The 25,037-nt window shown below is 49.7% G+C and overlaps 2 protein-coding genes across 5 annotated transcripts; both read left to right on the top strand.

Moving 5' to 3' along the window:
- Window positions 1–45: 45 nt before the first annotated feature.
- LOC114199557 (sialic acid-binding Ig-like lectin 6) lies at window positions 46–15,787 on the top strand. Of its 4 annotated transcripts, none has more exons than XM_088027781.1 (11): window positions 46–188; window positions 6,655–6,827; window positions 8,631–8,758; window positions 8,839–9,198; window positions 9,350–9,628; window positions 9,824–9,871; window positions 10,342–10,602; window positions 10,685–10,969; window positions 11,744–11,837; window positions 12,175–12,253; window positions 14,910–15,787. In XM_088027781.1, the coding sequence occupies exons 3-11, from the start codon at window positions 8,728–8,730 to the stop codon at window positions 15,087–15,089; spliced, it is 1,617 nt and encodes a 538-aa protein (XP_087883907.1). In that variant the 5' UTR covers window positions 46–188; window positions 6,655–6,827; window positions 8,631–8,727; the 3' UTR covers window positions 15,090–15,787. The 4 variants fall into 4 exon arrangements, with proteins under 4 accessions (XP_087883907.1, XP_027947303.1, XP_027947299.1 ...); XM_028091502.2 differs by having other exon boundaries at window positions 46–313; window positions 8,839–9,129; XM_028091498.2 differs by having other exon boundaries at window positions 46–313.
- A 104-nt stretch (window positions 15,788–15,891) lies between these two features.
- LOC114199578 (sialic acid-binding Ig-like lectin 13) lies at window positions 15,892–24,587 on the top strand. The gene is given in 8 exon segments (XM_088026957.1): window positions 15,892–18,501; window positions 18,813–19,064; window positions 19,066–19,324; window positions 19,515–19,895; window positions 19,997–20,044; window positions 21,214–21,275; window positions 21,373–21,563; window positions 21,692–24,587. Coding segments are annotated over 8 exon segments (1,260 nt in total). The 5' UTR covers window positions 15,892–18,477; the 3' UTR covers window positions 21,735–24,587.
- Window positions 24,588–25,037: the final 450 nt, after the last annotated feature.

Raw genomic sequence — 25,037 nt, 5'->3', positions numbered from 1 at the left:
CGCCAAACTCTGCCAATAGTTATCATGGCGTCTTACGGAAGCCAGGTATTTTGTCCTCTTCCCTACCACGACTCCCCGTGTACGGAGAGGCTCATGAGAGCTCAGCGGGTGTTGAGCCTGGCAGACAAGGCCCTCTCCATCACCAGACTCCCCCGGAGGCAGCTCCAACCGCAGGCTCTGACGACTGGGTAGGCTATGGGCTTGCCTCTCCAGGGTCCTGCTCAGCCGGGCAGGGGTTGCTGACAATCACGCAGACCAAACCCAGGGATTGGCCCTTCAGGACTGATAAGAGCCACTCCCCAGTGCTTTGCAGGTGAGAGAAGAGACAAAGTCAGACCCAGTGTTCAGAAGTAGTTTGTTTATAAGTTCTGCAGCCATTCACTGCAGTAGGTATGATGTGGGGAACAAAGGCAGAAGAAAAATTACTAAATTTCCTTACTACCTACAGCCCACCAAGTCCTTGAAACAGGCAGAGTGACAGTCCTCTAGGGACTCAACTGCCTGGATTGTTAATACTTTGCTAAGGGCAAAAGGCAACCTTAGCCCGACCCCCAGAATTCTGTAAGTCTATTTTAACATACAAAAATTCCTTTAGAAATTTCCTTTATCTCTAAACCCCCCAAGATACGTGTTGGCAATCATCCCCTAAGCATATGGCCCACTGATATACATCTGAAGGGTCTCGTGACTAAAGTTTTATTAGACGTAATAAATGGCCTTTCCCCAACAATAGCTAGCCCCCTCAAGGTCCTGGAAACCTTGCTTCCAAAATACCTGGGAGCCTTACGCTATCCCTAACTCCCTCCCAACTTGAAAGTATATAGTGGACCACTCTTCATGACCCCAGGGCACCTCTTTCTGCCCACGGGTCCTGTCACTGTGCTTTAATAAAATAAACCCACCTTTTTGCACCAAAGACTTTTCAAGAATTCTTTCTTGGCTGTTGGCTTCGAACCCTAACGTCTTTCCTACAGCAGATGTAATGGTGAAGCACAAAGATTCTGGAGCTGGACTGCCTGGGTTTAAAGCCAGATGTTCAAGTTTGGGCAAGTTAGTTAACCTCTCTGTCCTTCAATTTCCTGTTTCATGAAGTTGAGTATTAAATAATTAAATTATCATAGGCAAAATATTTAAAACAGTGCTGTTACATAATGAGCTGTTACATGAGAAAAATATTCTATTTCATTCATTCAACAAATATTTATTAGGTTCCTATGGTATGCCCAAGAAAAATTGTTTAAGGTCATTGTGTAACTGAACTAACGTGAGCTCCCTCCTTAATGAGTCACAGAAACTGATGTGATCTGAAGTGGGGTTCGAGAGCGGAAGGTCAAGAAGGAATTCTTTTTTTTTTTTTTTCTAAAGATTTTATTTATTTATTTGAGAGAGAGAGAGAATGAGAGATAGAAAGCACGAGAGGGAAGAGGGTCAGAGGGAGAAGCAGACTCCCTGCTGAGCAGGAAGCCCGATGCGGGACTCGATCCCGGGACTCCAGGATCATGACCTGAGCCGAAGGCAGTCGCTCAACCAACTGAGCCACCCAGGCGCCCAAGAAGGAATTCTTGAGAGGTTTTCGGTGCAAAAAAAAAAAATGTGGTTTTACTAAAGCTAGGGGACAGGACCCAAAGGCAGAAAGAGCTGCACTGGGATTGTTAAGGAGCAATTGATTATAGGCTTTGGAGTTGGGGGAGGTAAAGACAAAGGAAGTTTCCAAAAGGATTTTCATATGCATGCTAAAGAAGACTTACGGGATCCTGGAGACCTGACTATTGTCAAGCCAAGGTTGTTTTTTTCCCTCTAGCAAGGCATTAACATTAAGACAGTTGGGAGTTCCTGGAGGGATGTCGTATTCTGCCTACCTCAAGTATTTGTCAATGGGCTGCAAGTTATAAGGAATTTAATTGTATCTATAGTTCCTTTTGCCTTTGTTTTCCACGTTAGAAACTACACCATCTGGAGTTGTCACACAAAGAAACTTTCTTCGCAGCAAATAAAGCGATCACAGGGTATAACTTCCAAAGCTGTGATTCCCCAGTAGGGGTGAATAGGTCCCTTTTATTTAGAGTTAGGATGAATACTTTAAAAGGAGAGTCTTATGGGGTGCCTGGGTGGGCTCAGTCAGTTAAGAGTCGGACTTTTGATTTTTGGCTCCGGTTGGCATCTGGCTTTAAACCCAGGCAGTCCAGCTCCAGAATCTCAGGGTTGTGAGATTGAGCCCCACGATGTCCTTCCCCTGCCCTCCCTCTCTCTCTCAAATAAGTAAATAAATCTTTGGGGGAAAAAAGTCTATTTTTCCATCCACAGCGTTGCAAATGGCAAGATTTCAATTTTTGATGACTGCATAATATTCCATTATATGTATATCACATCTTCTTTACCCATTCATCTGTCAATGACATCTGGGCTCTTTCCATAGTTTGGTTATTGTGGACATTGCTACTATAAACATTGGGGTGCAGGTGCCTGTTCCAATTACTACGTTTGTATCTTTTTTTTTTGCATGTTTTATAATTTTTATTTTATTATGTTATATTAGTCACCATACATTACAGCATTAGTTTTTGATGTAGTGATCCATGATTCATTGTTTGCGTATAACACCCAGTGCTCCATTCAGTACATGCCCTCCTTAATACCCATCACCGGGCTAACCCATCCCCCCACCCCTCTCCCCTCTAAAAACCCTCAGTTTGTTTCTCAGAGTCCATAGTCTCTCATGGTTCATCTCCCCCTCCGATTCCCCCCCCCCTTCATTTTTCCCTTCCTACTATCTTGTTTTTTTGTTTGTTTGTTTGTTTTTTAACATATGATGTATTATTTGTTTCAGAGGTACAGAGGTGATTCATTAGTCTTACACATTTCACAGCACTCACCATAGCACACACCCTCCCCAATGTCTATCACCCATCCCTCCCACCCCTCACCACTCCAGCAGCCCTCAGTTTGTTTCCTGAGATTAAGAATTCCTCATATCGTGAGATCATGTGATACTTGTCTTTCTCTGATTGACTTATTTCGCTTAGCATAATACCCTCTAGTTCCATCCACATAGTTGCAAATGGCAAGATTTTGGGGGTTTTTTGATGGCTGCATAGTATTCCCTTATTTATACATACCCCCACATCTTCTTTATCCATTCATCTGTTGATGGACATCTGGACTCTTTCCATAGTTTAGCTATTGTGGACATTGCTGCTATAAACATTGGGGTGCATGTACCCCCTCAGATCACTACGTTTGTATCTTTGGGGTAAATACCCAATAGTGCAATTGCTGAGTCGTAGGGTAGCTCTGTTTTCAACCTCTTGAGGAGCCTCCATACTGTTTTCCAGAGTGGCTGCACCAGCTTGCATTCCCACCAACAGTGTAGGAGGGTTCCCCTTTCTCTGCATCCTCGACAACATCTGTTGCTTCCTGACTTGTTAATTGTAGTCATCCTGACGGGTGTGAGGTGGTAACTCATTGTGGTTTTGATTTGTATTTCCCTGATACTGAGTGATGTTGAGCACTTTTTCATGTGTCTGTTGGCCATTTGGATTATCTTCTTTGCAGAAGTGGCTATTCATGTTTTCTGCCCATTTCTTGATTGGATTCTTTGTTCTTTGGGTGCTGAGTTTGATTAAGTTCTTTATAAATTTTGGATACTAGCACTTTATCTGATATGTTATTTGCAAATACCTTCTCCCATTCTCTCGGTTGTCTTTTGGTTCATTTGACTGTTTACTTTGCTGTGCAAAAAGCTTTCTTTTTTTTTAAGATTTTATTTATTTATTTGACAGAGAGAGACACAGTGAGAGAAGGAACACAAGCAGAGGGAGTGGGAGAGGGAGAAGCAGGCTTCCCGCGGAGCAGGGAGCCCGATGTGGGGCTCGATCCCAGGACCCTGGGATCATGACCTGAGCCAAAAGCAGACGCTTAACAACTGAGCAACCCAGGTGCCTTGCAAAAAGCTTTGTATCTTGATGAAGTCCCAATAGTTCATTTTTGCCCTTGCTTCACTTGCCTTTGGCGATGGGCTAGGAAGAAATTTCTGCAGCTGAGGCCAAAGAGGTTGCTTCCTGTGTTCTCCTCAAGGATTCTGATGGATTCCCGTCTCACATTTAGGTCTTTCATCCATATCAGGCACTCTTAATGTGTTGTTGGGATATTTAAATGAGTAGGGCACTTTTGGAAAATGTCATGTTGGCTTCAGATGGAATTGGAAGAATCATCTCCACTTCCCACATAACGTATCAATGAGAAATGCATTTTGTTCCAAGTTATAAGAAGGCGGACTTTCAGGAACCTGAATAAATAGGGCTTTATTTTTCTAACATAACACGAAGTCTAGAGATAGGCTGCTAGGGGCTTTGATTCAGCTGCTTGGCAGAGCTCAGTTTAGCCTGCAGGGCAAAGAAGGAGGAGGAGAGGGGCCTGCTCTTCCCCGGTTTTCTCACAGTGTTAAGGGAATCGAGACTATTCTCTGCAGCCCAGAGATGCTGCTGGGGCTTTGGTGGCTGCCACTGTGAGGGCAACAGAGGTCTGAGGAAGAGGTCTGGGTGGGGCTGTGGTCAGGCACTCTGTTTGCTACCATGATCCCTGGAGGAGGGAGTAGGTATGATCTGTATCCTACAGTCAATGTCAGTGAAGGAGGGTCTGTGCCTCTAATCCCATTCTGGCCTGACTTTGACCTATCAACACCCACTTTCAGATCTTGGAGATGGCTGAGAGACATCACAGTCCTTCTCTGGCCACAAACCCTATCAAAAACCAAAAAGAGAGAACATCCTCTGGGACCCAAGGGCCCCCAGTTGCTCTCTGAGCATCAGAATTTCCAAAATTCAGAAAAGTGGAAATACATTAGGATAGAAAAATATAGGGACACCTGGCTGGCCCAGACAGTGGAGCATGCAGCTCTTGATCTCGGGGTTGTGGGTTCAAGCCCCACACTGGGTGTAGAGATTATTTAAAAACAAAATCCTAAAAAAAAAAAAAAAAAAGATAAAGAAATATGGCTTCCAATATATGATACTCTCTGAATGTGACAAGTAAGAGCCAAGTGTCCCCGGGAAAGGACCCTAGAGATGGAAACACATCTCCTTATCTGGAGGGTAGGGGAGATGTGCAGAGCCCTGAGGCTAATAGAAGGAGAGGCCATTGTAGAGGTTGTGCCCAGGATCCCATTCCACGGTCTGAGTCTTTTCCTCCAGGGGAAAAGCTGACTTCTCCAGTTTGCACCAGATACCCCAAATCTATACCCTTACAACCTGCAGTACAGAGTCTTTTCAGAATCCAAAGAGCACTTTGCCAGGAGCTTGTGTAAGGAGATGCTTCTCTCCTCCCTGGGCCCCAAGGCCCCCCGTCCTTTAGTATTCACCCATATCTTAGGATCCCAAGATCATGGCACCAGCACTACATATCAGCTGACCTTTCTTGGAGGTTGTAGTTCTGTGGACAGAACCATCTGAGAAGTTTAGCCCTTGGTTAAAACTTGTATGTGAGGGCACCTGGGTGGCTCAGTTGGTTAAGCGACTGCCTTCGGCTCAGGTCATGATCCTGGAGTCCCTGGATCGAGTCCCGCATCGGGCTCCCCACTCAGCGGGGAGTCTGCTTCTCCCTCTGACCCTCCCCCCTCTCATGTGCTCTCTCTCTCTCATTCTCTCTGTCTCAAATAAATAAATAAAATCTTTAAAAAAAAAAAAAAACTTGTATGTGATTTTCTGGGCCCGATCACAGGCAAATATGAAGGCCTTCCTTGGAGGGCAGGCCTCAAGGGGGAAACCTGCCCTCCCTGCTCCAGACTTGGTGACAGCCAGTGCATCAAAGTTTCTGAAGGGAGTTGCTCCCGTCAGGGACTCACACCTCTCTGGCTGGTCATGCTCCTCGCATACCTGCATCCACAGGCCAGGGGCCTTCATTCCTACCTCTCTTTATCTGAGGTCTTAGGCAGAGGTCTTCAGGCTCCTCAACTGAGGCCTCCTTATGGGGGAAGGAGGAGAAAAACATGAAGACGCTTCCCCACTCTGACTGAGAACTCGGTATTTTCTACTCCTACCTCCCCATTCCCACCCCTCACAGCGATTTTCCCTCCTCTGACCCTCGCCCTGCTCCTTGGCTATAAATTCCCACTTTCCCTTATTGTATTCAAGAGTTGAGCCCAATCTCTCTTTCCTGCTGCCAAACCCCATTGTGGTGGTTCCTGTACCTGTTGCAATGGCCCTGAATACAGTCTTTACCGTTCCTTAACAAGTGTCATGAATAATTTTTCCCTTGACATTTAGAATCATATCTTTTTTGTTGTCGTTGTTGTTTAGGATTTATTTATTTATTTATTTGACACAGGGAGAGAGAGCACAAGGAGGGGGAGCGACAGGCAGAGGGAGAGGGAAAAGCGGCTCCCCACTGAGCAGGGAGCCTGATGTGGGGCTCGATCCCAGGACCCTGGTATCATGACCTGAGCTGAAGGCAGACGTTTAGCCAACTGAGCCACCCAGGTGCCCCTAGAATTATTTTTCTCCTTTGGAACCCAACCACCTTTCTGTGGGGGAAAGTGAAATGGGGGAGTTGGTGTTTTCTCCCATTTAGACTCTTGTACAATGTGTCACTGTAGTATGTGATTAAAGGCTTCATTGTTACTTTCATTTTGACTCACTGTTGTTTCAATTGCCTACTTAGACCTCTCATTCAGCTAAATACATGACACCACCTGGCTCAATGTCTCCTGCAGTTGTTGGTCAGGACACCTGCGTCCCTGAGGGCCTATGTGACTTGAGGACAGGCCGGAAGTCTGGTGTGAGAAGAAGAAAGCACGGCAGTCTCACTTCGCCACCCTTCTGTGGATCCAAAGGGTTAGCCTCCCCCCAACCCCCAAAGTTGAAATAGAAAATACTGTCATTCTCTGGTCCAAATATTCTAGGAATCTTGGTATTGGGCCTTGTCCAAGGAAATGGCACAGGTTGGAAAAACACTCTGCTCTGGGGCAGTGATGGAGGTGGGGTATCTGCTGTTCAGGGCAGAAGCGGGGTGTCAGAGCTCAAATGGGAGAAGGCTGATGCTGCTCTTTTGAATGCCCCCTTGGCTGGCTGGCTGCTGCCCCCTCCAGCTCCTTCCTGGAAAAACTCCCACCAGGGTCACCAAGGACCGTGTTCTTCTGCTGCTACTTTCCTGGCCAGGCCGTCTCAGTCTCTCACCCCCATTCCCACAGTTAAGCTTGTGTGTGCGTGTGCGTGTGCGTGTGCGTGTGCGTTCCCACAGCTCCACCCAGGGCCCCCTGCTCCCCCCAGTGAATATACCTGCCCCCGGGGCCAACTCTGCTACCTTTCCCACCACCTTCTTCCCAGCCTAGCCCTGCACATTCACACTGCTCTTGGCCATGGCACCTCCCGCCCCCACTACTAGAGTCAGGGCTCTGGGAGTCACCCCAATAGTCCCTCCCCCCACTCACTGCGCCTCTCTTTCAGTTTCACTTCCTGAAAGTGTCTTAATTCTTTCTTCCAACCCCAAGGCCACTGTCTCCACATGGGCTTGGTTCTCCCCTTCCCCAAAGTCATAACAGTTTCTTCTCTGGCCTTTTGGCCTCCAGCCTCTCCTTTCCAGCTCTTCCCTACACTGGCCTTAGAGGGATCATGTTGATAACTATGTGACCCTGCCCCTTTCCTGCTCGAGAACCTTCCATGGCTCCCCATTGCCTTCAGATAAAACTCAAGCTTGTCTGTCTTCCCCCACTGCTTGAGCTAGTTGAGGGTCAGGACTGATTCAAATCTGTCTTTTTTTTTTTTTTTTTTTTTAATGTTAGTTTGGGAAGGAAGGAAGGAAGGAAGTGAAGGTGTGTGTTGTTTCTCTTGCCTCATCTGGACTCTTCTGCCTCTGAAGCTATGTAGGCTGTCCTGAGACCCAGCCCTAGCAGGCCACCTGAATGAGGGTCCCGAGACTGTGACTCTCTGGGGGGCTGGCCAGGTGGGACTATAACAGCATTACAACAGGTCTGAAGGGTTAATTTGCATAAGTTCCTTGATCTGTAGCAGACCTAACTTTCTTTCTTTGAGACTGGCAGACCACTAGCCTTGAGGAGTGAAGGACCAGACTTTCCCAGAAGAGAAGGCCTGACCACATTGGAACACAGCTCCTGTGGATGCCAGCAAATCTGTTCAGGGTCATGTCCACACGTGACTGACTGTCTGGCACCTGCTTCTCCGGCATGCAGCTCCCTTCCCTTTTCCTGGGCCTTCTTTGAGTCATTAGTCCGCCGTCTTCCCAGGTTGCCAGCTTCCTGAATAAAGCACCATCACTTGTCTCTCAAGTACTGATTTTTTTTTTTCCTTTTCCTTTAATTCTAGTATAGTAGTCATACAGGATTATATTAGTTTTAGGTGTATGCGAGTATTATTGTCAAGCGGCAAGCAGCCGAACCCGAGTTCAGAACCGCTTCTCTGTCCAGTAACAGGTGTCCCGTTCGGACAACTGTGCAGGAGCCCAAGAGGCAGGGCTTGGAGGCTCCCGTCCCTCCTTGCTGTCTTCCTTGAGCAAGACCTTTGCCGCCTCTGAGCCCCGGGACCCACCAGCCACACGCAGAAAGGGAACCGGTTAATCACAGTTGACTGCGGGTCTGAAGTTCTCTCTAATAGGTTTGTGGCCTTCTGTTTCTATCACAGGCTTCCGGTCGAGGCTTCCTCTGCCCTCCCATATCCTGCGTCTTCCTCTCTGTCAGAGGGACCGTAGAAGGCAAGCTGTCCCAGGCACCACGGAGGGATGCTGCTGTGGCTGCTTATGCTGTGGGGAGGTGAGTGGGCTGAGGGAAGAGGGGACCCCACTTGGGGGAGGCACTGGAGCTCCGGGATGAGCGTTTCCCTCTCTCTCCAGGGCCCCTGGATGCAGCTCTGAGCTACCAGCTGGAACTACAGGAGTCCGTGACGGTGCAGGAGGGCCTGTGTGTCCACGTGCCGTGCACGTTTTCCTACCCCTGGCTTGCCTTTGCAACCCCCTACATGTCTTGGTTCCAGAAAGGGGCAGATGTAAACCATGATCCTCCAGTGGCCACAAACAAACCGAACCAGAAGCTGCATGAGAGGACCCAGGGCCGGTTCTTCCTCCGTGGGGACCCGCAGACCAAAGACTGCTCCCTGGACATCACGGGAGTCAACATGGCGGACAGTGGGACGTACTTCTTTCAAATATTCCCATATTCATATCTAGATAATATGCTTTATCTGAATGTGACAGGTATGGTAGGGGCCCAGGGAAGGGGCCCAGAGATAGAAAAATGAACATTCTATTCCTCTTGGGGATGATGAGAGGTGGAGAGAGCCATGGCCAGGCACTGGGGCAGGATGACAAAACGCTGAGGGGTCACAACATCTCTCTGTCCTCACAGCCCTGACCCACACACCTGACATCCTCAACCCGGGGACCCTGGAGTCTGGCCGCCCCGGGAACCTGACCTGCTCTGTGCCCTGGGCCTGTGAGTGGGGCACGCCCCCCATCTTCTCCTGGACGTCAGTGGCCCTCACCTCCCTGGGCCCCAGGACCTACCTCTCCTCGGTGCTCACCCTCACCCCACGGCCCCAGGACCACGGCACCAACCTCACCTGTCAGGTGTACTTCCCTGCAGCTGGTGTGATGGTGGAAAGGACCGTCCAGCTCAATGTCACCTGTGAGTGTGGGGCCAGGATGCCCACGTCCCTGAGGGCGTGAGACCAAGGCAGAGCTGGGTTAGGGCTTGACAATGGGGTCTTGGTAGCTAAGGAGGAAGGGAACCCCCTTACCTGCTTCCATGGCTCCTGGGGGAAGGCCCAGCACCCACTCTTCCCTTGCCACGAATGCTGAGGTTGCCTCATCCTCTGTGCAGATGCTCCACAGAACACAGCTATCAGGATCTTCCAAGGAAACAGAACAGGTAGGAAAGAACCTCTTTTCTCCAGGACTGGGGTGGAACCTGGGTCTCCACCAGGACAGCCCTAGCTGGGTCTTAGAGCCCCTGCTGGCTAGGAACTGCATGAGACACATACAAGAAGCCAGCCACTTGAGTTCAGGCGTGGGGAGAGCTGTGGGAAGAAGCCCCCACAAACCTGACTCCTTGAAGTTAATGTTCGCTCACCCACAACTTTCTTTGGTCAAATCCTCCTGCTCTGGGGCTCTCTTTGGTCCTTTCACTGCCTTTGTTCCCCATATCCCTGTCCCAAGCCCTCAGTTTTCCATCTGCTGGACAGTTGGAGCAGCTCCGGGGAAACCGTCCGAGCCTCCGTTGCAGGCCTTCGGACGGGACTCTGCCAGTTCCTTCCTCGGAGCAAGTGTGGACACTGCCAGAGGAAACACCAGCTTCACCCAGCTCATGTCTCTCCCTCTCTCTCTGCATCTCTCCCAAAGTTCTGAAGACTCTGCAAAACACGTCATCGGTTCTCATCCTGGAGGGCCAGGCTCTGCGTCTGCTCTGTGCTGCTGACAGCAGCCCCCCTGCAGAGCTGAGCTGGTTCCGGGGGTCCCCCACCCGGAATGCCACCCCCATCTACAGGAGTGCAAACCTGGACCTGCCTCAAGTAGGGGCTGCAGAGGAAGGAGACCTCCTCACCTGCCAAGCTCAGAACCCGCTGGGCTCCCAGCACGTCTCCCTGCGTCTCTCTGTGGTCTGTGAGTGTGGGGACCCCTGGGGGCTGACTGCCCGGGGCCTGGGGAGGAGAGACACCGCTGACCCCTCCCCTCCCTCCCGCAGACCCCCCGCGGCTGCTCAGCCCCTCCTGCTCCTGGGAGGGCGAGGGGCTGCACTGCAGCTGTTCCTCCCGAGCCCAGCCGGCCCCCACCCTGCGCTGGCGGCTGGGGGAGGGGCTGCTGGAGGGGAACCACAGCAACGCCTCCTGGACCATCACCTCCAGCTCTGCGGGGCCCTGGGCCAACAGCTCCCTGAGCCTCAGCGGGCCGCTGGGCTCCGGCCTCAGACTCAGCTGCGAGGCCCGGAACGCCCACGGGAAGCAGAGCGCCGCCTTCCTGCTGCTGCCAGGTCCGAGGGCTGTCGGGGGGTCATGCCTGGAGGAAGAAGAACTTGGCCCTTGTATTAATTTTCTAGGGATGATGTAACAAAGTACCTTATACTGGGCAGCTTAAACAATGGAGATTTACTGTCTTCCAGTTCTGGAGGCTGGAAGCCTAGGATCAAGGTGCCTGCAGATCAGTTCCTTCTGAGGCTTTGAGAAACTTTTCCAGCCTCTTCCCTAGCTTCTGGGGTTTGCTGGCAATCTCTGGTGTTCCTTGGCCTGTGGCAGCATCACCCCAATCTCAGCCTTCATGCTTACATGGCATTCTCCTGTGTGTGTGTGTGTGTCCACACGTCCCCGTCTTATGAGGACACCAGTCATACTGGGTTACGGCCCACCCTAGGGATCCCATCCTAACTTGATTACCTTTGTCAAGGCTCTGTTTCCAAATAAGATTACATGCTGAGATGCTGGGGGTGGAAGGGTGTGCCAAAGGGCTAGGACTTCAGCATATGAATTTGGTGGGGGGCGTAATTCAACCCATAACAGCCCCGGAGAAATGGGGCTGGTGGGGGAGAGCCACCAAGACCCCAAATGGAGGAGGTGGAGGCTTAAGATCCTTAGTCCTGAGGCCAGGGGAAGGGGCTGGTCCAGGGTCCACAGGGCAGCGGAATGCCACATGACTGAGTCCTGGCTGGGGAGTGGGTGTGTATACCAATGGGACAGAGAGAGGGAAGTGGCCGGTTGGAACATGCCATGTATCGGAGCTGAGGCTTACACACAACGCAAATTTTCTGCAGGTACACCAGAACCCAGGACCAGTGGGGTCCTAGGAGCAGTTGGGGGAGCTGGCTCCGTAGCCCTGCTTTCCCTCTGCCTTTGCCTTTTCTTCAGGTGAGAGTGGGTCCAGGGATGGAGGGAGAGGCCTGGAGTGGGCAGAGGGTGAGGTCATGGAGTCTCAGAGAGCTTGAGCTAGAGGAACCTGGGCTGCCTGGAAATCCAGGAGCCAGGGAAGGAGGCTGAGTGGTGGTGTGGATCAGCCCATACCCAACTGGGGCCAATCCTGGGGTCTCTTCCAGCTCCTGGTCCAGCTCTTGGATTAGGGGGAGCACCTGGAGACTGGACCCACCTCCACCTACCTTATTCTATGCTCTTCATGGGGTGCAGGGGATGGTCCACCTACTGCATGCCCCAAATAACCAAGCTGAAAGGCCCGGGGCTTTTCCCTTAGAGTGAAGACGTGCAGGAAGAAAGCAGCCCAGCCAGTGCAAAGTATGGACATGAACCCAGCCAGCAGCTCAGGCTCTGGGGTGAGTGACAGGCCATGAGCTCCTATCCAGCAAATAGTTTTTGGAAGTCGCCCTCAGTATGGGCGCCTGAGCATTTCCCTATTAACATCAGTACTCCCTGAGTTCCACTTTCAATGACTGATTCAACTGCTCTAATACTTCTGTTTCTGATGGAATATGTATATAGCCCACTTGCTTGTTGGGGGTATTTATGCCTCCTATGTCAGAGTATCACATTCCCTTGGAATATTAGCCTTTTCCTGTGGCGTTGATTACCCGGAAGTACAATGGCCCAAACTTAGTCTGTGTCGGACCCGCTGGGTGCAAGGGAAGTGGTGGACTGGAGCCCTAGGGTAGAGAGACTGGGGAACCCCAAACTCACAACTCATCACTCCCACTTTGCATTTTTCAAATCCACCACTGTGTTTATTTAATATCAACTTCATTGAGGTATACTTTATGCATAATAATGCACCCATTTTAAGTATGCAGTGAAATGAATTTTAACAAATGTGTTCACCCTGTGCCCATGTCCCCGGTCAAGATGTGGAACATTTCCATCAGGTCCCCAAATTCCTTTGTCCCCTGCTCAGTCAGCTTGACCTTTCCAGCAATCACTGATTTCTATCACTTTGGATATCTTTTGTCCCTTCTGGAACTTCATTTAAGGGAATCATGCAATATTTACTCTCTTTATCTGGCTTCTATCACTTCATTAAAAGATGTAAAAATCCTAAACATGTATGCCTCCAATAACAGAGCATCATTCATCAAAACAAATGTATGAAAACTGACAGAACAGCAAGGAGAACAGATTGGCAATTATAGTTGATGATTTCAAAACTCTTCTCTCAGTAAACTGGCAGAACAAGTACACGCAAAATCATTTTTAAAGTTCAATTTACGTAATTGCCAGTCTTGTGTCTCCTTGGTCAACCCTGGGGAACGGAACCCTTAGCGTGTGCTAAAGCCGCATCTTGTCAGGAATCAGGAGATATATCTTCCATTTCTTTGCCTTCAAATTCTCAGTATTTTTTTTTTAAGATTTTATTTATTTATTTGGGAGAGAGAGACAGAGATAGTGACAGAGAGCACAAGTGGGGAGGAGAGGGAGAAGCAGGCTCCCCAGTGAGCAAGGAGCCCGATTTGGGGCTGGATCCCAGGACCCTGGTATTCATTACCTGAGCTTAAGGCAGGCGCTCAACCGACTGAGCCACGCAGTCGCCCCCTCAGTACTTTTTCCTTTTAAGTGAATGTCTTTTGCAGTCAGTACAATATGGTGGCTCAGAGCACGTACTCTGGAGCTAGACTCCTGCATTCAAATCCCATCTTTCCCTGCTGACAAGCTGGGTGACCTTGGGCAGGTGACACACCCTCTCTGACCTTTGTTTATTTTGGTGACATGGGAATATTATGAGTACATAGAGTATCATAGAGTAGTACGAGAAGTGTCTAACACAGTAGCTGACAGGGACTAAGCACAGTACTCATTACTACAATCAGAATCATTCCCTCCCCTAGCAGGTGAGTCCCAAGGGCAGTTTGTTGTTGTTGCTCTTGTTTTATTCCCTGTTGTATCCCCAGAGCCCAGAGAAATACCTGTTTCCTCTTAATCTGAGGACTATTTCTCTTTGCCTCTCTGAGAGACTGTGTGAGGGCATCATGTCTCATGTTTCTATAGCCTGAGGGTGTTGCGGGCACGGAGCAGATGTGGGCTGCCATCTTGACTGCCAAACCCGACCTCTGCTGGGTCTTCTAGCCCCTGCCCGGAAACTGGATATGCCACCCCTGCCCTGCTTTAGATTTCAAAATATCTCATATCACAAATGTAGAACTCTGTATTTGTTTTCTATTTGTTTAGTAACTGCCTCTCCTAGAAAACCACAAGCTGCCTGGTCTCAGGAAGTGTACTTGCTTTGTTTGTCACTCCACACAGCACCTTGTACTCTGTCTGGACAAAGGATGGTACTATAGTTAGAAAGAATTGGTTTTGAGTCTTGGCTCAATGCTGCATTTATACATTTATATAGATGTGTGTCTTTTTTTTTTTTTTTTTTAAGTAGGTTCCACACCCAGCGTGGAGCCCAACCTGGGGCTTGAACTCACCACCGTGAGATCAAGACCTGAGCCGATGTCAACAGTTAGATGCTTAACCGACTGAGCCATCCAAGCACCCCTGAATAGACGTGTGTCTTTAGGGCAATGCGTATCATCTCTCTTAGCCTTAGTTTTATTATTTGTGTGATGAGTTTGATAATCATACCCTCTCCCAGCTTTTATTTTTTATTTATTTTTTATTTATTTTTAAACTTTTTATTTATTTATTCATGAGAGACAGAGAGAGAGAGAGAGGCAGAGGGAGAAGCAGGCTCCCAAGGAGCAGGGAGCCCGATGCGGGACTCGATCCCAGGACCCCGGGATCATGACCTGAGCCGAAGGCAGACGCTTAACCATCTGAGCCACCCAGGCGCCCCCAGCTTTTATTTTTTAAAGAATGTAATGCAATTCATATAAATACTAAAGGCTGGTCAATCTTAATTATTGAACTTTTAATAATAAATTAATGGGTAAGTGATAACAGTTCCCTCAGGGCCAGTCCCCTTGTGGTCCTTGGCTGTCCCCCCTGCCCCCAGACCCTGTTGACCAGCCCTCAGCCCACCCTCTTCCTCCCACTCAGGCACATCGGCACCGGTCCTGGACGGACAGCCCTGCAGACCACCCAGCTCCTGCCGATGCTCGCCCCATTTCAAGAGAGGAGCAGGGACTCCACTATGCTCTCCTCAGATTTCCCAAGCTGAGGCCTCAGGAGTGGGAAAGCATCCACACGGAGTACGCAGAGGTCAAGACACACAAGTGAGGAGCTGCTTTGCTCATAGTTCTGGAGACTGGGAGGCTGAGATCAACGGGTCAGCAGAGGACTCGCTCCTTGGCTTGTAGATGGCTGCCTTCTCTCTGTGTGAGCCTGTGTCCTAGTTTCTTCCTCTTATAAGGACACCAGATGTTCTGGATTAAGGCCCACACTAGTGACCTCATTTTAACTGAAATTGCCTCTTTAAATACCCTCTTTCCTACAGTCTCATTCTGAGGTACGGGGGATTAGGACTTCAACATACTCATCCTATGATTTCTCGACCTGGACTATTTTAAAATTAATGGCCTTCTTCACAATGGTTTGAATCTCCTAGTATGTGTGGAAGACCCCAGGACTTGTGTCCGGAAGAACTGAGTTCTAGTCCGTCTATGCCATGGATCACTTTATGACTCACTTTACTGTTCTACAAATCAGGGAAGTCATCCTTATCTAGCCACCTGATCGCGAAAGATCTGTGAGAGGCTACAGATAAAACAGTCAAGTCCTGACACAAAGCTTTCTGTGAACTCTGGAGACATGTGTGTGTCAGGACTTCCATTCGACGCTTTAACAGAAAGTTTTCTGCTAATGATTTCTCTGAAGGCTTGGAGGGGCCAGTCCCAGAGGTCACAGAACTTTCCCACCAGGATCAAACACAAGGAAGGATAGCAGCCCTTACCACTTCTATTAAACAGTATTTTGTAGATCCTTTCCAGTGCAATAAATGCAAGAAATAGAAATAAGCGTTATCCAGATCATAAAGTAAGATGCAAAACAGTTTTGGGGCACCTGGGTGGCTCCATCAGTTAAACGTCTGACTTCGGGGTCATGATCTCAGGGTCCTAGGATTGAGCCCTGAGTCAGGCTCTGCCCTCAGCGGGAAGTCTGCTTCTGCCTTTGCCTGCACTCCCCCTGCTTGTGCTCTCTCTCGCTCTCTCTCTCTCGCTTGCTCTTGCTCTCAAGTAAATAAATAAAAAATTTTAAAAATAATAAAAAATAATTTAAAAAAAGAAGAATGGATGAGCGAACTGCGGTGTAGATTCACAAGTGGAATATCGTGCAGCCGCCACAGGGATGACGCTTGAAAACAAGGTGCTAAAGGAAAAAGCCAGACACTAAAGGACAAACATTGTTTGATTCTGCTTCTCTGAGCTACCCAGAACAGGCAAACTCATGGAAACACAAAGTAGAATGGGGGTTGCTCAGAGCTCAGGGCCAGAGGTGGGTGGGGGTTGTTGGATAACTGCGTGGAGTTTCTGTTGGGGATGATGAAAAAGTTCTGGAGAGAGGCAGTGGTGACGGTTGCATCACACTGTGAGTGCACTTAGTGTCACTGAATTGCACCCTACACAGTGTTAAAAATGGCAAGTTTTATTTTTGCAAATATTTTACCACAAAAAACCTCAAGGGAATGGGAAGATACTGTCATTATGGAGACAAGAATAAAAAAAGGTAAATAATAAATAAAATTAGAGTGTATCACCTACGGATCCAGGCTTGGAGGAAAAGCTCTCAGGCGCATCGGGCTGGGTTTCCTGGAGCTGAGAGGCCACGGAGGTGATATTGGAACAAAGACTCCAAGGTAGGGAAGAAGCAAACTCTTTGCTTGCCTAAGAGGAAGGTATTCCAGGAAGACGGGACGAGGGGAACGGTGAGTGTGGTGGTTCTGAGGCTGACAGCACAAGAGTGCAAATGTGGGGGAGCCCCGAGGATGGCACGGACCCCGTGGAAGACCACTGCAGCCCACCGCAGGATTCTGGAAGCCTTTGTGGAGAGCAGACACATGCTGAGACCCTGATTTTAGCAGGGTCCCCATGGCTACTCTGTTCAGAATCAGCCAGACTGGGCCCAGGGCAGCAAAAAAGAGATGCACAGCCCTGGGGTGGGGGGTGAGGGTACAGGCAGGAGGTGGTGGTGTGCTGGGCCAGGGATGCGGTGTACGTGGGGAGGATATATTTTGGATATATCCAACAGGTCAAGCCAACAGCATGTTCTAATGGATGTAAGGGGTGGGGTGAAAGAAAGGAGCAAGGACGATGCCCAGTGTCTCCCCTGAGCAGCTAGAAGGACAGAGTCCTGTTCCGGGGAGGACTTCAGACAGCCGGGTTTTGAAGGGTGATGTTCATTCTGAGAAGCCACTTGACATCGAACTGGGGATGTCAGGGAGAGAGCGGGAGTATGAGTATCCAGAATCAGAGGAGGGATCCAGACTGGAGACGTTAAAATACACAGCTTACGTGACGTGATAATAGAACAAGTTAATGAAAGAGTATGACCTTTCCTCAAGAAATTGGTAATAGAATCACCATATGATCCAACAATTCCACGTCTGGGTGCATATCCAAAAGAATGAAGAGCAGGGGCCGAGAGGTATTTGCACACCTGTGTTCATAGCAGCGTTATGCACAAGAGCCAAAAAGCAAAAGCAATTCAAGTGTCCCTCAGCAGCTGAACGGATAAAAAAGTGTGGCCTAGACTACCATGGAATATTTTTTTAAAAGATTTTTTAAATTTAATTATTTGACAGAGAGAGAAAGAGTACAAGCAGGGGAGCAGCAGAAGGAGAGGGAGAAGCAGGCTCCCCGCGGAGCAGGGAGCCCGATGCGGGGCTCGATCCCAGGACCCCGAGATCATGACCTGAGCCGAAGGCAGACGCTTAACTGACTGAGCCACCCAGGCGCCCCTACCGTGGAATATTATTCAGCCTTCTTTAAAAAGGGACGGAAATTCTGACATGTGCTGCCACATGGATGAACCTTGAGGACGTTATAGTAGGTTAAACAAGCCAATCACAAAGAAGACAGGTACTGGATGACTCCACTTATGTGAGGTCTCAAAAGTAGTCAAATTCCTGGAGACAGAAATTGCAGCAGTGGTTTTAGGGGCTGGGAGGAGCGGGGAATGAGGAGTTGTTCTTTAATGGGTATGGTTCAAGTTCTGCCGCTTGAAAAGAGTTGCCCTTGTTTACTACATGTCAAAAATAATCTCGTACTCATATTTTTAGAAAATATCTAAATTTAGGACATATGGCAAAGTCACAGGTGCCTGCAGCTCTGAACCCTGCAGGGACAGCACTGTGTGTCTGGGAAGGAAGTGGCACCCTGGGTGGGGACCATGTCACGGGACGGAGCAGGTCAGGCCCAGCTGTCTTGTCTCCAGTTTCCCCAACACAGATGTTCACTAAGCATTTGGGGAATGAATGAATGAGTGAATGAGTGAATGAATGAATGGCTCCTGCCTTCTCTTCACCCAGGATCCCTTCTCTTCTTCTGCCCCAGAGGCTCACACAGACCTAAAGCATCCTCTACCTTGCAGGACAGAACACCCGAGGGTCTAGATGAGGCTGTGACCTTCCAGGTCTAGCCAGGAGTTGACCAGCTCCCTGGCGTAGACGATGCTGCTCAGACAAGCCCCTCAGGTGGGAAGACCTTGGGAGATCCACTGTGTCCCGTGCCTCACATGTCCTCAGAGGTCCTGGTCCAGTCTCCGGTGCCAGAGGGAGGTGCCGAGATGGGGGGCAGGACACGGGGTCTGCTGCTGGTCTCTCCTCCCTGGATGGGGCTCCCCGGTCTCTGGCAGGCAGGGGATGGGGGTCACTGGCTTTGTGCAGAGATAGGGGGAGCTCTGGCACTGAAGTTCCTCATCTGAGAACCGCAGGGCCTTGTGCCTCTCCCCAGCTTCCTGTGGGTCCCTCACAACCCTCCACACTCTCCACTTCTTCACCCACAGGAAGCCCACACATCTTCCATCTCAAAGATGCTGCTGCCGCCACTTTTTCTGCCCCTGCTGTGGGCAGGTGAGTGGGCCGGGGTGCGGGGCAGGCGGGCGGGGGCTGCTGCTGACCCTCGATTCCCCACAGGGTCCCTGGCTCAGCGTTCAGGATTCTGGCTGAAAGAGCCGGCGTCCCTGACGGTGCAGGAGGGCCTGTGTGTGCATGTGCCCGGCAGCTTCTCCTACCCCAATATGTTCTGGGCTGTCTTTCCCTGCTCTTGGCTACTGGTTCCGGGAAGGGGCCAGTGCAGACCAGGATGCTCCAGTGGCCACAACCAACCCAGATCGAGAAGTGCAGGAGGAGACCCAGGGCCGATTCCACCTCCTCGGGGGCCCCCGGGACTACAACTGCTCCCTGGGCATCAGAGATGCACAGAGAAGGGACTCGGGGACATACTTCTTTAGGGTGGAGAGAGGGCCTTATGTGCAATATAGTTACATACAGAACCAGCTCTCCGTGCGTGTGACGGGTAAGGAATGGGGTCAAGGAGAGGACACATGTCCCATGCATGGGTCCTGAGGGCTCCTGGGGCAGGGCTGGGAAGGGACCCCCCTGATCTCCATCCTGGCTGGGGAGGAGACGACTGCCCTGGGGTAGAGGCTGCTTCCAGGGGCACACTCAGGGTCCCACTCCAGGATCTCTGTCTCTCTCCTCCTCAGTTCTGACACAGATACCTGACATCCACACCCACGGGCCCCTAGAATCTGACCACCCCAAGAACATTACCTGTAGTGTGCCATGGGCCTGTAAGAGGGGGACACCCCCGACCTTCTCCTGGATCGGGGCCGCCCTCACCTCCAGGGGCTCCAAGACTCCCCACTCCTCCGTGCTCACCCTCACCCCGAGGCCCCAGGACCACGGCACCAACCTTACCTGTCGGGTGACCCTCCCCGGAGCTGGTGTGAGCACGGAGAGGACCATCCAGCTCACCGTGCCCTATGAGTGCCAGGCCAGAACGCCAGGGTCCCTGAGGGCTGTGGGTGTTGGGGAGGGGGAGGCAGGGCTCGGAAGGGATACTTGGGTACTTGGGGAGAATTCTTAGAGGCACAGGATCAAGAGAGAGAGAACATCCAGGCCCCAGCCCCTTGCTCATGGCCACTTCATCATACCGCAGGCGGCCAAGTGTTTGTTTCTGTTCCAGATGCTCCACGGAACCTGACCATCCGCATCTTCAGAGGAAATAGCACAGGTGGGAGGGGCCCCCGGGGCACGACTGACGTCTCAGAAGTCAAATAAGGGACTGTTGTGAGGGTCTGACGCAATGAAGCCCCATCGTTCCTTATCCCCTCCCTGGTCCCAAGTCTGCCCCACACCCATCCCCTGGCTGGACTCTCCAGGGTCACTGTGAATCCTAGTTGGACCATTTGCTGTCACCGTGGCTGCTTCCTCTCTCCCCTCACTCTCCCGTCATACCCTTTACCTGATTCTCCGCTTCTCCCATGACCATGACATCTCACTGTCCCACCAGGAGCCTTAGATATAGGTTCCTATTGCTGGGGATTGGGCCTCCGGCTGCTTTTGGCCTGACCCCGTGGGTAAGCCTGGGCCCTGGTGCTTCTAGTCCTGTGTCTGCCCTGGAGACCCTCGCAAGTCGCTGTCCATCTCAGTCCAGTCCAGATCCTCCAGAGCCCCCTCCGCTGCCCTGGGGAGGCCCCTCCCGCCTGAGCAACCTGAGTCAACATCCTGGAAGTCACTTTAGACATTTCCGTGCCTCACCCAACACTCCCCATGACTCAGCAAGTTTTGCAAACTCAACTTCTGGAAAACGTCTCAAGTGGCCTCTCTTCCTCCATCCCTGCAGCGGCAGCCCCACCTCGGGCCTCCGCCTTCTCTCACCCGGACCTAGTGAGACCATGTGCATCTGGACCAGCCTCCTCTCTGGCCTGCCAGTCTCTGCAACACCCCCCAGCCCACCACAACTCGGTCCGAAGGTGTCTCCACATGCCCTGGATCTGGCCCTGTTCCTCCCCTGCTCAGACCCTCCCATAGTTCCCTGTGGTCCTTAGAGGAAAGGCTGGGAGCATCGCCTGTGTGTGAGCCTCCTAGTCTTGCCCTACAAGTGGTCAGACCTACGTGTGTCCACGCGCCTCCTCAGCATCACACATCAAAACCTACCTCCCGGGATGTCCTCTGCCAGGTCTAGACATGCCAACCCTTGCTCAGAGGTCCAGCCACCTGTTCTGGGATCATCAGGTGCCTCTCCTTCTCCCCACCTCAATGGATGGATCTTCACTCCTACTTGCCTTTGCTTATAACACTTGTCTGAGAGACACTGTTTTCCACACCTGTGTCTGTGGAAGGGCAGAGGAAGAGAAGGGGCTCTCAGCCCTGCCCTTCTGGCCCTTCTCTGTCCCCTAGTCCCGGAGGTCCTGGGCAATGCCACTTGTCTTCGAGTTCAGGAGGGCCAGTCCCTGTGCCTGGTCTGTGACACTGGTGGCAACTTCCCTACCAGGCTGAGCTGGTCCCGGGGAATCCTGACCCTGCGCCCCTCCCAGCCCTCAAATCCCGGGGTCCTAGTGCTGCCCTGGACGGTCTTGGGTGATGGAGGAGAATTCACCTGCCGAGCTCAGCACTTGTGGAGCTCCTACCATGTTTCCCTCTGGAGAGCAGTGGAGCCCCTGGCCTCTAATCCTCACCCTACTCAGAGGGACCCTCATGGGGGCTGGCTTCCTCTTCACCTATGGCCTCACCTGGGTCTACTACACCGGGTGAGAAGCGCTTTCTCACAATATCCCAGATTCTGGGACACCTTGGGTAGCTTCACTCTTCTTGTCCTCTCCAGAGAAAGCCATCCGCAGAACTGGTCTCTGATTTCAGAACTGTGTTTTCCCCGCAGGTTCAGAGGCTCCAAAGAGGATAAGGCTGCAAATTGTAACTGAGCCCTCTTCTTCATAGTGGTGCCCCCGTCCGGTGGATGAGGATCCGTCAAAGCACTGGATGCTGAGACTCACCCCTGTACAACTCTGTGGAGCAAGGAGGCCTGGACGCTGCCTCCTCTCCAGAAATAACATCTCTCTACCTCTGGTCGTTAAGACTCTTCCTGCTGGTTCCAAATCTGTGGTGGGGAGGGCGAGTGAGGACATCTCGATAGATTTTTGTTATTATTAATTTGAATTATGCATACCCCATGTAATATATTGCTTCTGTGTGTTTATCTTGGATAAGCCCCAAATTCAACCCCATAATATATCGTTATAAATCTCATGATACATTATTTTTATTTTTTTTAAATAGCTTTCATTTTTTTTTAAAAGATTTTTTGTATTTATTGGGAGAGAGAGAGAATGGTAGAGAGAGAGAGCACGAGAGGGAGGAGGGTCAGAGGGAGAAGCAGCCTCCGCGCCGAGCAGGGAGCCCGATGCGGGACTCGATCCCAGGACCCTGGCATCACGACCTGAGCCGAAGGCAGATGCTTAACGACTGAGCCACCCAGGCGCCCCTAGAAAGAAAGATATGATCCTGTTTGGAATTTGTTGAGTACCTTGGGTCTGTGGATTTACAATTATGATCAAATTTGTAAAAATTGAAGCCAATATTAATTTCAATGTTTTTTCCTATTCTTCCTCTCTCATCATCTCCGGGTCTCTCTTTTTACATGTGTAATGTGGCCTGATGCTATCACACAGGGCCCTGAACATGTGTTTGCCATTTTCCGGCCTTTTCTCCCCCCTCTATTTGCTGTTGGAACAGGATCTACTGCTCCATCTTCAAGTTCGCTGATCATTCTTCTATAATGTTCAATCTGCTGTTGATCTCATTCAGTGGAACTCTCATCTCAGATAATGTATTTTCTTCTTTAAAAGTTACATTTCCTGGGGCGCCTGTGTGTCTCAGATGGTTAAGTGTCTGCCTTCAGCTCAGGTCATGATCCCAGGGTCCTGGGATCGAGCCCCACATCAGGAATCCCTGCTCAGTGGGGAGTCTGCCTCTCCCTCTTCCTCTGCTGCTTCCCCTGCTTGTGCTCTCTCTCTGACAAATAAATAAATAAAAATCTTTTTTAAAAAGTTACATTTCCTGGGGCTGCCTGAGTGGCTCAGTTGTTCAGTGTCCAACTTTTGATGTTGGCTCAGGTCATGATCTCAGGGTCATGAGATCCAGCCCTGTGTTGGGCACTGCCCTCAGCACAGAATCTGCTTGAGATTCTCTCTCCCTCTCCCCCTGCCTCTCCCCCTGTTCTCTCACACGCATGTGTGTGTGCGCGTGCACGCATGATCTCTCTCAAATAAATAAGATCTTTAAAAAAAGTTACATTTCCTGTTTTTAATCTTATGCTTCTTATTATATAATGGTAATGTTTTCCTTTACATCCTTGAGTATATCTGGCACATATTTTAATAACTCTTATGATGTCTTTGTCTCCTATTTCCACCTCCTGTGTCATGTCTGACCCTGATTCCCTTGGATGACTTTTCTCCTGTTGAGTATCAGGTGTTCATACTCCTTTGTATGTCTAGTAATTTTTCACTGAGTGCTGGACACTGTCAATTTTATGTGTCTGACTGCTTGGTTTTGTTGTATTTCTTTAAAAACCTTGGTCATTTTTTTTTTTAAGGCAGTCAAGTTACTTGCATGTTGGGACAATATTTTTGTTTAAGATTATTTGACAGAGAGAGAGAGAGTGAAAGAGCACAAGCAGAGGTAGAGGGAAAGGGAGAAGCAAGCTCCCCGCTGAGCAGGGAGCTTGATGTGGGGATCAATCCCAGGATCCCAGAATCATGACCTGAGCTGAAGGCAGATGCTTACCGGACTGAGCCACCCAGGCACCCCTGGGCCAATATTTTTAAGACTCTTTAATTTTTAGCTCCTCCTAAGATAGGTCTAGGGTTGGGCTAATTTTTTTTCACTTGAGTGCCATGGCCCTTTTAGAGCTTTTACTGACTGCCCCATGGATTCAAGGAGGTATCTTCAGTCTGGCTGGAGGGAATATGCACAAGTGCAAGCCCTTTGCAAGCTCTGGGAATCTCCCATCTAACAGCTCTCCAGTAATTGCTTCTCTCCTTAGAAATTGTTCTTGTTTGGCCTCAGGGGGTTTCACCCTATGCACATACAGATTGGTATTTTCCAACTACTCAAGGACCTTTCATGGAGACTTTGAACTCTTTCTCCACAAGACTCTCTCCTGTCTGAAACTCTGACCTACATATTTTAGCTACGTCTCTTTCCTTACCCTTCAATGCCTGGCTCAACTCAGTGAAAGTTCAGTCCCTTTTATTGTGCCCCCATCCCCTTCTCACTTTGCGATCTGCAAACAACCTCCTCACAAAAAACCTGGGTGATTATATGGTTTACTTCATTTTTGTCCTTCTCTCAAGAAGCACAGTTCTTCCCTGTCTGTATTCCACGTATGAAAATAGAGGTTTCTTGTATTTTGTTTGGTATTCTAGCTGTTTACAGGAGGATAATTATGGGCCCTATTATCCCCTCATGCTTAGAAGCAGAAGTCCCCAGCAGACTTTTAATAACATTTTATTGAGGTATAACTTATGTCATATAAAATTAATTCATTGTAAGTGTACAGTTCAATGATTTTTTGGTAAATTTATAGAGTTCCGTAGTCATTGTCACACATTTTGATTAGCCTAAAGAGGACCCTTATGCCCATTTGCAATCAATACCACTCCCTTCACAGCTCCAGGAAATCATTGATCTGCTTTCAATCTCTGATGAACTGTTTTTATGAATATTTCATATACATGAAATCACATGATATAAAGTCTATTGTGTCTGCTGTTTTTCACGAAGACTTAAGTTTCTGAGGTTCAACCATGTTAGAGCACACACTCATAGTTAATAACATTATATTCTTAATATTATTACACTGTGTGAATATACATCACATTTCATTTATGCATTCACCGGTTGATAGACATTTCCATCATTCCCAGTTTTGGCTTTTAAGAATAATGTTGCTGGTTCCCCTTCTATCCCTATTCCAGTTCAGGATGATGGAAACTCCATTCCAGGTGGGTAGAGCAAGAACACAAGGCTCCGTCTCCTCCCAGGAAAGGGCAGGCTGCCGGCACTTCTCATTCCTTGCCAGCTTTGTTGAAGAGGCTAAATTCCAGGTGAATACAGCTGAGAAGTCAGGGGCTCTCTTCTTCATGCTGCCCCTTATCCACAGGACAGTGGCTCTAACTCTGAACACTGGCGTTGATAAGGAAGGGCATGGTGGATGGTATTTT

The sequence above is a fragment of the Eumetopias jubatus genome, unplaced genomic scaffold (genome assembly GCF_037043125.1).
Source record: "Eumetopias jubatus isolate StellerSeaLion01/CBP00866 unplaced genomic scaffold, mEumJub1_p1.0 scaffold_10, whole genome shotgun sequence".
NCBI classification, from domain to species: domain Eukaryota; kingdom Metazoa; phylum Chordata; class Mammalia; order Carnivora; family Otariidae; genus Eumetopias; species Eumetopias jubatus.
This window is presented reverse-complemented; position numbering and strand designations above follow the sequence as displayed.

Coding starts and splice junctions, on each gene's coding strand:
- LOC114199557 (XM_088027781.1), top strand. CDS start 8,728: ATGCTGCTGTGGCTGCTTATGCTGTGGGGAG. Junction 9,629..9,823: donor CGTCCAGCTCAATGTCACCT/GTGAGTGTGGGG, acceptor TCCTCTGTGCAG/ATGCTCCACAGAACACAGCT. Junction 9,872..10,341: donor CTTCCAAGGAAACAGAACAG/GTAGGAAAGAAC, acceptor TCTCTCCCAAAG/TTCTGAAGACTCTGCAAAAC.